Source organism: Vicia villosa, linkage group LG2 (genome assembly GCF_029867415.1).
Source record: "Vicia villosa cultivar HV-30 ecotype Madison, WI linkage group LG2, Vvil1.0, whole genome shotgun sequence".
Taxonomy (NCBI): Eukaryota; Viridiplantae; Streptophyta; class Magnoliopsida; order Fabales; family Fabaceae; genus Vicia; species Vicia villosa.
Window position 1 is genome coordinate 199313862 of NC_081181.1, and position 13262 is coordinate 199327123.

General features: G+C 30.3%; 2 protein-coding genes across 2 annotated transcripts; one reads left to right on the forward strand and one right to left on the reverse strand.

Annotated features, from left to right (window-relative positions):
* Window positions 1-334: 334 nt before the first annotated feature.
* On the forward strand, window positions 335-2441 carry LOC131653546 (zinc finger protein WIP3-like). Its single transcript, XM_058923720.1, has 2 exons — window positions 335-885; window positions 1633-2441. The coding sequence occupies exons 1-2, from the start codon at window positions 406-408 to the stop codon at window positions 2074-2076; spliced, it is 924 nt and encodes a 307-aa protein (XP_058779703.1). The 5' UTR covers window positions 335-405; the 3' UTR covers window positions 2077-2441.
* Window positions 2442-11747: 9306 nt separating this feature from the next.
* On the reverse strand, window positions 11748-12715 carry LOC131653547 (zinc finger A20 and AN1 domain-containing stress-associated protein 3-like). Its single transcript, XM_058923721.1, has one exon. The coding sequence runs from the start codon at window positions 12418-12420 to the stop codon at window positions 11956-11958; it is 465 nt and encodes a 154-aa protein (XP_058779704.1). The 5' UTR covers window positions 12421-12715; the 3' UTR covers window positions 11748-11955.
* Window positions 12716-13262: the final 547 nt, after the last annotated feature.

The window sequence follows — 13262 nt, forward strand, 5'->3', positions numbered from 1 at the left end:
TTTTTTTATAATTCTTCGTTATATATTTTATTTAGTGATGGATTTAAAGAGAAATTTTATATTGTCTCTAAAAATATTTTTTTTAATTTAAATATTTTGTTTTAAAATGAAATTGAACTCAAATTTCATAAGCAAAATCTTAAATGTAAAAGTGTGAGGTCATAAGAGACTTTAATAAAAGTAGTCAGATTTTTTTTTTGTACAAATCAATATAAGCTACGTATTGCTGATAAATACTTTACATAATAAAATAATCAATAAATAAAATTCTCATTTCATCAATCCATATATATGTGCAAGCTTTCTTACATAAAGTGTGAAATATAAACCTATATCTAAGGAGAGAATAATTGAATAAACTTCACAAATCTAGGGACCCTATCTCTCTCTCTCTCTAAAATCAAGATGGGTTTGAGGGATCAATACAATATTATAGAAGACAAAAATCTACACCTTCAAACCCCAACTTTCATTGAATGGCTCAAACCATCTTCATCACTCTCATCATCATCATCTCCTTCATCTTCTCTAACTCATGAAAAAAAATTATCTCAAGAAACTTTTCAGTTTTTGCCCTTAAAAGAAGATCAAGAGATGCAACAAAAGGAAGGTTTTGAAGTAAAAGAAGGAATTAAACAAGTGACTGTGACTTTGCACATTGGATTACCTAACATAGGAAGTGAGTTTGAGGATCATGGTGAGAAGAATAAGGTTTTTGATCATGTTAAGGAAGAACAAGAATTGAAGAAAAACAACATACAAGGTTTTTGTTTTAAGGAGGAGAAGAGGTTTTGGATACCAACTCCTGCTCAGATCCTTGTTGGACCTATGCAGTTTGCTTGCTCCATATGTAGTAAGACTTTCAATAGATACAACAATATGCAGGTTAGTAATTAATTGCTTCTCATTTTCTTGTATTGAAAATATTATTTTTTTCGTCTTAATCCTCTGATTTCAAAAAAAAATAATAACTTTAGTAATTCAGAACTCGATTGAAAAAATTAGTAAAATTAAGTATCAAGAATTATAAAGGTTAGAGTTCGAATCCAGAATCCAATCGTCTCGAAATAATTTCTTTTATATAAATATTAGAGTTTCAAAGAACAAAATTATTGATATTTATTTGAGATAAGGTCAAAATTATTTATATGAGTGCATGAACAAATTTTGTTTTTTTTTACATATGTTGTTATTTAATTTGATTATTTAACTCTCTTTTTTCTTTTGCTACTATGATGATGACAAATTTCTGCGTCCAAAGTGCACTTATTAGAACTTGAATAATTTACTCTTTATCAAATTCACATGAACTATAAGTGTTTAACATTATGATGAGAAGGACCAAGATGAAGAAAACAATGATTAAATTAAATGAATAATCTTTGATGCATGACCCTCTTCTTTCTTTATGCTATCTTTTTCACTTTAAAAAATGTTAGCAAAATCAATTTTTTGTTGCCATATCCTAACTTTTTAGTAAAAGACTCTTTAAATTTTATCTCATATAGTAAAAGATGATATCTTCATTATACTTTTATATTTTCTTTCCAATAAAAAAATATGAATAAAATATGAACATGTAATGTAACTATCATAAAATCGAAGTAATCGAAAGTTTGATTTTTTTCGCAGATGCATATGTGGGGACATGGATCTGAATTTAGGAAAGGACCAGATTCACTTAAAGGAACACAACCAGCAGCAATGTTAAGGTTACCATGTTATTGTTGTGCTAATGGTTGCAAAAACAATATTAATCATCCAAGAGCAAAACCATTGAAGGATTTCAGAACTCTTCAAACTCATTATAAAAGAAAACATGGAACAAAACCGTTTATGTGTAGAAAATGTTCTAAGGCATTTGCAGTTAAAGGTGATTGGAGAACTCATGAGAAAAACTGTGGAAAGTTTTGGTATTGCACTTGCGGTTCCGATTTTAAACATAAGAGATCTCTTAAAGATCATGTTAGATCCTTTGGGAAAGGTCACTCTCCTCATCCTTCTCTAGAAGGGTTTGAAGATGAGAAACAATGCAGTAATACCGGGTCCGATGATGATGAAGTTGTTCATACATGAACATATCATGGTTTTAAATTGCGGTTACTCTTGCAGATACCTTTAGATTATTGTATCTGCAGTTGTGACCACAATTTAAATCTTGTTCATGCATGATGATTATCAACTTAACATGTTATATGATATAGTTTTCTTTGAGGTGACTTAGTTAAATAATAAGGGTTTATTATCTCAAGTGATGAAGCATGTGAATTTTTTTTCTAAAAAATAGGTGTTATATCATGTTTAGGTTTTTGTAACCTTGAAAATGGAGAAAATTTATCTGCTTCATTACTAAAAGGTAATCCTCATTTAACTTTTGTACTAGTTAATGTTGTTATATGTTAACATTTTGATGATGAGTAATTTGATATATGGTTTGTCATTGATGGCTATATAGTTGTGGTTGATTGATTTTCTGATTTTTTTTTTCACCAATTACTATAGGGTTGAATTTGCATCTGCTACAATATAGTTGTGATTTTCCATAGTGGAATGTGAAGATCTAAAACTTGAATGTCACATGAAATCATGCACAGTTATTTATAAAGAAAATAAACTGTAAATGTTTTAATTCTTTTGAACATTAATGCTTGTTACTCTTGTAATAAACTAAGTTATGTGAAATATATCTATTTATAATCTATTAAATCACAATGACGCATTCATTCTTCGGCTAACACTTCAAATTATATCACATCATTCATATTCTTATTCAATATCTTCTAAAATTTATCTTCACTTTTTAAAAAATTAAAATACATATTTACTCTTTATTGAAGGTAATGAATATAACTGTTATTTTCATAATTATATTTATCTTGAAATGATTTCTTAATTAAAAAAATGAGAGAAAATAAATTTTTATATATCTTTTCTGTTAATGTCTGTAAAATGATTTAATTTTTAATCATTTTAAAAATTTAATGGTTTATTCATCATACAATTTACAATAAAGAATATTACAAAAATAATTGTTGTTTGGTTTAACGTTTTATTTTTAAATCATATTGTAAAAATTTATATCAATTTCTTGTGTAAGGATGGTATGCTCGGGAATTAACCCACTGTGACAATTTATCCTAATTTAATAAATATATTTTGAAGGAGATGAATTAATGACTAAGTTTTAAAATAAATTTTCTAATAACACAACAATTATTTCAACTAAGTGTAGTTTTTTTATTTTAAAAAATAAAAGAGATGTATGAGTATAAATACTATAAAATAACCTTTATTTTTTATTTTTTTGAAATCATAGCAACAAAAGTAACATTTAAAACAAATATTTTTAATTTAAAGTAATTACACCTTTTTTAAAGATAAGTCACTCTTAATTAATCTTAAAATATAATAGAGTATACAATAATCTTTTAATATATAAATAATTTATATACAAACAACAATATTCTTCGTTTATCACATATGAAGAGATATATAAAATTTTCCCAAAGTGATTTATAATTTATAGTTTGTCCAATTTTTTTTATAATAGTGATCATAAGAAATATAATAAAATAAATAAATATAGTAATGTCTAAAATGATCACTCTCATATTTAAACTAATATCAATAAAAAATCGCATAAATTTTTTACAATCTCATTAATAAATAATCAAGATAATTCTTTTTAAAATATTAATTAAGTTAATATAATGACTAACATTTACAACTCTCTATTCATCATACATATTAAGTTTGACAACATACATATAAATTTGTAAAGTTATTAAAAGTTCTATTTGAAAATAATTGCAAATAAATTTTAAATTTTATTTATGACTATATATATATATATATATATATATATATATATATATATATATATATATATATATATATATATATATATATATATATATATATATATATATATATATATATATATATATATTTAACTACTTAAAATTAAATATTTTAACAGAGATAAATTAGTACCAAAAAAGCATGAGAATTAAAATTAAAAAAAAAAGTCAATGATATCTTTTAGAGTTATTTAAATTTGTAAAATTAAATTGTGGATGTCACCTTCCACTTACAAGAATATATTTTTCCTTTTAAGTAAAATAAACTTTTTATTTGTAATTAATTCATATCGTCTCGATTATAATTTATAGTAAATTATTATAAAATAAATTTACCGAGCATATTTATCAAAAAAGTTCTTAACGTAATTAACATTTAATACAAAATAAATAAAAATTAACTTATAATTGTAACTTATAATCTAGTTGACTATAAAAATATGGATTAAGATCTTCTCCATTTCTCTCTCTCTCAATGTGCTTATATTTATTTTGAAAACTCTGATTCGTATCAAGATGAATAACACTTTGACTATCAACAAATAACACATACTTGTCTTGAACAAAATCAAGTTAGCTTCTACAAGAATTTCTTCAACCATATCAACTTTTTTCATGCTTCAATAATGATAATGAATTTTGCCTCTATAGTCTACTTCATGTACCATGAAGTAGACTTTTTGAATCAATGTTTACAGTCATATCTAAGTGAGAGTACCTTACCAAAATAGGTTTTTCACCTCCAAAACAAAGTCTTGTACAAGTAATTCCACAAAAATACCTTAAAATTCATTTTACAACATCTCAATGTTCTCTACCTAGATTTGATAAAAATCTGCTGACTCTACCAAAAACATGTGCAATATTTAACCTTGTACACACCATCGCATATATTAGATTACCCACATTATACGTGCAAGCTACCCGTTCTATATTCATTTTCTCATCTTCACTAAAGGACTTTGTTTAGAACTTAATTTAAAAATGAGCAGCGAAAGAAGTTCTTACCACCTTAGAGTTCTCCATATAAAATATTTTGTGACATAAATTTTTTCTCCTTTCTGTGTCACACGTGATTCTTATGCTAAGAATATGTCCATACATTAAGCCAAAAAAAAAAGTGTTGAGCGTGAAGAGGTGTATTAGAAATATCTCAAATCTTACATTAGTTAGGCATTAAGTTTAAAAAAAGTTTATATAGAGTGTCACCTCTCACCTTACACATCAATTTTCTAAGGATAAATTAAATCAAACTCTAATACTGTCAAACTCTCAAAATAGATCTTATCCAAAGAATTAGCGATATCGCGGATGAGTTCACAAAGAAAGATCTCCTTGTTCAAGTTGGTTGATCTTAGCCTGAAAAACACACGACTCGGTTTCTAACATGATAGATCAGTATGTCAAAGCGAGAAATTGAGAGACGAAGGCGTATGATTGGGAGGAGAAAGAATTAGGGTTTTGAGAGAAAATTATATAATAAAATATGAATAGACTAAATTATCCTTAACATAATTGAGGAATAATAAGCTAAAATAATATGTGGTTCTAACAAATGATAATTCATTGGAAGAGGTTTCTTTCACCAGCAAACTCTCAAAATGTAAAAATAGTACATTTTTTCATCTCTCTTTTTATCTGCCCCTTCATACTTTCTAGTCATTTAGTCTAGTTTGGGCCAACAAAATTATGCACCAATTTGAAGTCGCATACTTAGATGATCTGCATAGAAAAGCACTCAAAATGGGAATCAATTAAGTGTGTATAAGAATAAAAGTGATCTTATATTGCAAAAGGCTCCTCATTATCTCAAAAAAGAAATAGTAATTATTAATACACGTGAGAGGTAGCTGGAGAAAAAGGGATTAAATGAAAGTAAAATAAAAGGGATGTGATTTGGATTCTTTTGAGTCAGGCTTGACCAAAGCAAATAAAAGTAATAATAGAAAGGAAAAAATTGGGAGGTTGTGTTTGGTTATTGAAAAAATGGGACCTCCACCATGTTTTGTCGGGTAAAATTTTAGCTTTGGTAGAAAGATTACAACAACCATCTTTTAACTTCACTAATTAATTTAGCTAAACTAGCATCATGCTTTCGTTTTATTTTGACAGACATCATGCTTTCGTATATAAACTAGATGTTTTTCATAAACATAATATGGAGAATTAGAATTTAATTTAATTCTATTGTCAAAAAATTGTAATTATCATCTGGTTGTTTTAAATTGCGGCTGTAGATACAATTATTATTATAAGTGTTGCAATTGTGGATATTCCAATGCATAGTACTGCTATTGCGACGTGATAAATATACAAGACATATTATATATATAATATCAATCATATAAATAAATTAGGATAAAAATAGGTGAGACCGATCTACAAAGACATATATTGTCTGAAAATAAAATTGTTAAATTTAAGTTTTTTTTAAAATTTATTAAATTAAATAGATCAGACTTAGAATATTAAAAAAAACTTATGAAATCTTATATATATATATATATATATATATATATATATATATATATATATATATATATATATATATATATATATATATGTGTGTGTGTGTGTTATATAAATAATATATAAAAAATCTTATTGTTCATGTAAAATAAAAGTAAAATAGACTACTCGAAAGTCTTAATGTAAAATATAGTTTTAAATGGAATATCACGTCATACGAGACTTTTAAACAAGTTAGATCATGTCAAAAAAAAATCTATAATATGCTATAGGTCAAACTCAAACTTTAAAAATTTATCGTAGGTCAGACAGATATCTTTTAATGTTTGGTCTGACTTATTTTCACCTCTACATATAATTATAACAAGATCTACAATATGTTAGACTATGAGAGATGTGGTTGCGTGAATACATGTGTTCATTGTGATAAGGCTTTTGGTGATGACCAATTAGAAATCTCATTATTGTGAAATGGGTTTGCTTTATATTCAATCATGTTTGACAGCATATCCAACTAATTAATTAGTTTATTTATAAATATAAATCTAATTAGGTTTTTAAAATATATTTAATCACTACTTAATCAGTTAAGATTCTTAACTTGATGAATTATTAATGTTACTACTCCTTTCCAAAAGGGTAACCACTCCCTAGGTAAATTAGGTAACTCTCTGTGGAACGGGTAACCACTCCCTAGGTCAATTGGGTAGCTCCTCGATCACATGGATAACCACTCTCGGTCATATGGGTAACTCTCTGTCGAACGGGTAACCACTCCCTAAGTCAATTGGGTAGCTCCCCGATCACATGGATAACCACTCTCGGTCATATGGGTAACTCCCCCTTTGCACGTCAACCTCCTTGAGGCTCTGAACATCGGTCAACCCCAAGCGAACTCTGAACCAATTTAACGTTAACCTCCTTGTGGTCAACCCCAAGCGGGCTCTTAACCAACATAACGTCAACCTCCTTAAGGCTCTTAATGTCTTTCAATCCCAAACAGGCTCTTAACAAATTTAACATCTACCTCCTTGAGACTCTGAACGTCGTTCAACCCTAATCGGGCTCTGAACCAATTTAATGTCAACCTCCTTGAGGCTCTAAGCATCGGTCAACCCCAAACGGGCTCTGAACCAATTTAATGTCAACCTCCTTGAGGATCTAAGCATCGGTCAACCCCAAGCGGGCCCTGAACCTTTTTGGCCGTCAACTTCGAATGGAGCTCTGAATTTCAGTCATGCCACGATGACCCTAACCTTTAAAAACATACCAAGGTAAATAAAAGCTATGGACTAGATCGACAGTCTTTTGGCATACATCCAGGCACATATCACCGAAATTTAAGACTAAAGCGTCTACAAAGAGCCTGGTTTACCATAATACTCACAAAATAATGAGCTCGATAATAGAGACTGAATCAACATAATTCATACCTTACCAAATTAAACTCGTCAAAGATTATGACGTTATCATTAAAAATAAAAAGGTCAAAGGCCTTAGTAGGTACGAAATGCATCCTTAAAAGGATGACCAGCAACAAAATAATTTCAAGTCAATGTTCCAATGATAACGGAGTATGTTTAATCATGCCAAAGACTCCCCGGGAGTATGACCCCGGCATACCAGGGTCCTATAAAAAATGAAACAAGATTTTTCGAGATTTGCCTACCTACGTCTAAAAAGTGGGTTATTACTGATATTCAAATATCCACATGAGCTATTATAATAACAAGGCCAAGCAGTGATGCAATTAAAACAGAATTACGACAAAGGTCGAGAATCCACTGGGGCTCTCCGACCTCTCAATGTTTCGAGCCACCCGGGTTCTATAACGGCCACAAGTCAAGAACATATTGGGGCTCTCCGATTTTCCGTGTTTAGAACCAACCAAGTTCTACAACGATTATAGGTCAAGAATCCACTAAGGGTTCTTCGGCTTCTTCATTAAAGACATCATGTTTTTCGACATCATTAAGTCATAGATCTTTCCAAAATACGCCTAGGGCTTACCCATCGCCCTAGCAAGACAAAGTACAGTTGGGGCTTTATTTTGAAGGCAAAACTAAATCAAAATATGGAAATATTATAAATCCAAGGACCTCAATAGGATCTATACATGCTACGAGAGAGAGGAAATATGGCAAAAAGACACGCCTTCTCGCATGCCCTTATTTATCTACGTCACTAGTTCGGGTTTGATCATGGTACTTGGTTAGATATGTCGAGTTACACCTCGGCCACAAGACCAAATATGTCGGGCTTCTTTTGTCCGGACACTTCATTCCTTCAGACTACATGCCCGGGGGCTTATGTATATCCTGAAATTAGTTTACCGATCGAGGTATGAACTCGGAGCTTGGAGTTAGCTAGGTGCCCAAATATAAGTCGGTCTCAAGAAAAGTATAGAACCCGGCTAAGCAGAGGTCGGACTTGGTTATGCAAACAGAACCCGGGTAAGCCGAGATATGGCCTGGATCGCTTGGGTATCATACAGCCGAGTATAGGTCCCGGTTTGGCTGAGGCGGGTTGAGATGCTACTCGCCCGAAAATGGTTTTCGGGAAGTTGAAGCGTTGTCAGCGTACCATAATGACAAGACAAACGTTAAACGCCTTGAATGAATGGCAATAAATAATGGTGGTTGCGGTTATGGGTTCTTGAATGAATGAGGAAAATGAAGAGGCATGTCTTAATGGCTGCTTGATGACCATTAAACACCTATATAAAGGAACCTATGAAGAAGGGAAAGATAATCCGGAAGACACACAGAACAAACACAAACAGTCACAGACTGTCATACATTTGAGACTTTCCCTGACCATAACAGGGAAGCTAACCTTTTAGTGTTTTAGCAAAAACAGGAATAATTATTAAAATATAATAATTAAATAATATTTAAATATAAAAATATTTCAACTATCTCTCATTTAGGGTATGTTTAATATGCAAAAAATAAATAAAGGACTGGACAACATAACTCTAATTGTACTATGTTTGATTTAAAAAATATTTACGGAACATGACAAATATTAGAATTATGGACCAATCAAAAGATAAAAAATGTTGTCCCTCAATAAACCATGAAACAACTTTTTATCCTAGTACAAGTTATTCAAATTTTAAAACACAAAAATATCCTCTTAATTTAAAATTTTCAATACGAAAATACTATTATGTCTCTAATCATGTTATTTAAAATTTATTTATAATATAAAAATACTCTTATTTCTCTAGTCCAAATTATTTAAAATACTAAAATATTTTTCATTTTTTATTATAAATTAAAAAAATTAAAATCTTATCTTTATTGACATCGACAAACTAAAAATTAAAATTAAAAAAATTAAAATCTTATCTTTATTGACATCGACAAACTAAAAATTAAAATTAAAAAATATATAATAATTTTATTTAAAATAATTTTTTTATATGCAAATTAAAATAAATATTATTCAGAGAATATATATATATATATATATATATATATATATATATATATATATATATATATATATAATATTTAAGGATTGTAGAAAGAGAAACCAATCCAATCCATTAAAATCAACAAATTAAAATTTAATGGTCGTGATTCATTGTTCTCATTTCTCATCATAACCAAGTGTTCTCACTTGAGTCGTCCCCATATATATATATATATATATATATATATATATATATATATATATATATATAATATTTGTTGATTTTTTAAAAAAATATATAATTGTTTGTAAGATTTTATAACATTATATGATCCGATTTAATTTGAAAAATATAAATCGCTAACCAAATTAACCTACAATGTTATGTTCGATTTAATTAACGATTTTTATTAGACTAGTTTGGTTTTGAACAAAATAGTCAGTCTTATTTTATCTTAATAATACAAAAAAAAAATAGTTTTAAATTTTTTTTTTATTGAAGAGAGGGCTAAAAGCCCGGAAAGAAAAAACTACAAGGACAAGGCTCTAGGACTAGGAGTACTAACACCAACCTTATCCGCTTGAAGAATATGCACGAGGTTTCAAAAATTCTATATTGCTCCTTCAAGATGAAGTTGTGTTTGGCTAACGCGTCAGCTAGCTGATTTGCTTCTCTGTGCATATACGTGATTTCCCCCTCCCAATCCAGCTCCCATAAACTAAAGATCTTAGCCACTACGTTGTTCCCATTACGGTGAATGATCCGCTTTCCCTTTATATCTTCCATTACGATGAGTGATCGCTTTCCCTTTATATCTTGCACCACTACCATTGAATCTACCCGAATTTCTACCTTGGAAAATCTCATATTCCTTGCCAGTTTCAATCCTTCGTATACTTCCCAAATATCAGCCAAATAACCATCCGCACGATCAATAAAATAAGGATTACACCTCCACACCCAATAATGCCATGCTTACAGCCTCCATCTAAGAGAGAATAGTTTAAATGTTATTGGTGTGGAATCACCTTAAATATCATTTAAGGTTAACCCATTTATTTTCAATCACAATAACTGTAAGTGTACCTTTTATTTATGGTGATTTCTAGGGTGAGGTACCATTTAAATCCCTCACCCGTGTAACACTCACTTTCACCGTTTGATTAAATTAAGGTACATGATTGTATAAATTCATTGTTGCACATGATTTATTTTTCTCTTCTCTATCCACTCACTTTTTCTCTTCCTCTCTCCGTAACTGTTTCCATTTTTGTATCCGGCAAAGAAGATCCAGAACAACTAATATAAAACATAAAAGAACCAACAATTTCTTAAAAGAATAAGGTATGCTGTGTTTTACTTCTTCAAATCAATAACTCATTTATATATATGTAGTGTACTAATTAAGTTGTCTTTTAAAAACCAAAAAAGATGGAAATGACACTGAAATAAGCTTTGTTGAAGCAAGACATCAACACTTAACAGAATTAGATCTAGAATTTATACAAAATGATACAATCATACGTGTGACGGTAACCACAAACGAGACTGCATGAATTAACTGGTCTGGAATTATCAATTATATTGGAAGAACCATGAAATATTGTCTGCCGGCAATTGCTCAAAGAGTGTGTTAACCGGCTATTTGCTCAGCAAAATAACTAGGGACGAGAGAGGAGGAAGGATTGTGTGAGGAAAAATATAGGTGTTCTCAATTTTTTCTTTAACTCATCTAAGCCTTCAAATAAATCCGATGATTTATAAAAGTTGTCCACCGGTGAACCACTTATTTAATGACTCACCTTAGATTCAACCTTTATTTATATAACTTTAACCCATTTAAATATTTAAATTTTAATGCTTTTGGGAAAAAATAATCTAAGAGAGCAATCCAAAAAATATTGTTAAACTTAAAGTAATTAGTCCTACTTATGTAATTTTGTTTTTTTTTTATGACCAAGGTAAATGTAAATATGACAATTCTTTTAAACCAAATGTAAATATAAGAACTAAAATGCATTTAAATGTAATTTTCTACATTAATAATCAGGAAACCAAATAACAAAGACCCACCCAACCACCCCACATCCGATTAATAAACCGGATCACTATCCCGACCCGAACCCCACATCCGATTAAGGAACCGGATCAATATCCAATAACAACGAAAACAATCGAGATTACAATAATACCCTTCTCTTCTTCTCAAATCTTCTCGAGCTTCTCACCCTTCACCACCGGGTTCGCCTTCGCGATCTGCTCTCTCCCCAACCCCTTGAAATCAAATTCACAATCATGCTGCTCCGGGTAACGGTGGGTCCCACACAGCATCATCCCGCACTTGCATTTAAACCCCGTGAGCCCCACGCGCTTCTTACACGTCGTGCACCGATTCTGCTGCAACGGTTTCGCTTTCGCCTCTTCAACAACACTAGGCAAATCGACCGGTCCAGGTAACGAAGACGACGGTTCAGAAACCAACGCCGCCGCCGCCTTCTCCGGCACCGAGATCGATTGATTGAGAACGAGTTTCGCTGACTCAGCTTGTTGTTCCTTAATCTGTAAATCTCGGTAGCACCGTGAACAGAGATTCTCCGTGGCGGCGCTGCCGAAGAATCCGCAATTGTTGACGCATAATCGCGGTGCTTGCAATCTGTGTTCTTCCGCCATCGAATCCGAATCGTTGAATTGATGAGATTTTTCAAATCCCTAAAACACGAAAAGGGATTTATAGAATGATTACCGTTACGGAGATTTATCAGAAAGGTTGTGTAGAAAACATGCAAGAAAGAGAATCTGGAATTGAAGGAAAGGGTTAAAGAAAAGAATATTCAATGGAAGAAATTTTCAGAAACGTGTTTTGCTTTGTTTTGTTTGGTGCCAAACGGAGCACAACCGCGTGGTTTATATCGCGTTGGGGATTTCTAAAGGAGGCGGTGTGTGTCTAGGTGAGTCGTGTGTATGTGGACATGATGTTGCTTTCTTATCAAATGCCGTGTAAGATACGTTATTTTCTATTTTTAAAAAAGGATTTTTTAATTATTATTTTATTTTAGATAAAATATTATTTTTGTTTTTTATTCATTACAATAATATAATAACCTTTTTAAAAGTTATTACTTCTTTCTTTTATTTTAAATATTTTATTTTTATTTATCAATTTTTATAATTATATAATTTTTTGTATAATTTAGCTTAAAATTCATTCATAAATGAATTTAATTTAGTATATTTATAAAATTAATGATAAAATTAATTGATTTTTTTTGTTGAAATAATATTTATTTTTATTAGTGAGCGCGAACTGTAGTTGGCTCTTCAAGGCGAATGTTGCTGCTTTGAATGATGCTCGACGACCATTGTGTTCATCAGTTCAAAGCAGCAGCATTCTCCTATTCCAATATAAACTTCTTGTATTTCTCGCAGTATCCTATTGGAGCGTTAGGCTACGAATATTTTCCTGCAGTCAATGCTTATATTCGTGTTATTAGTCAGAACATAAAGTGTCCCAA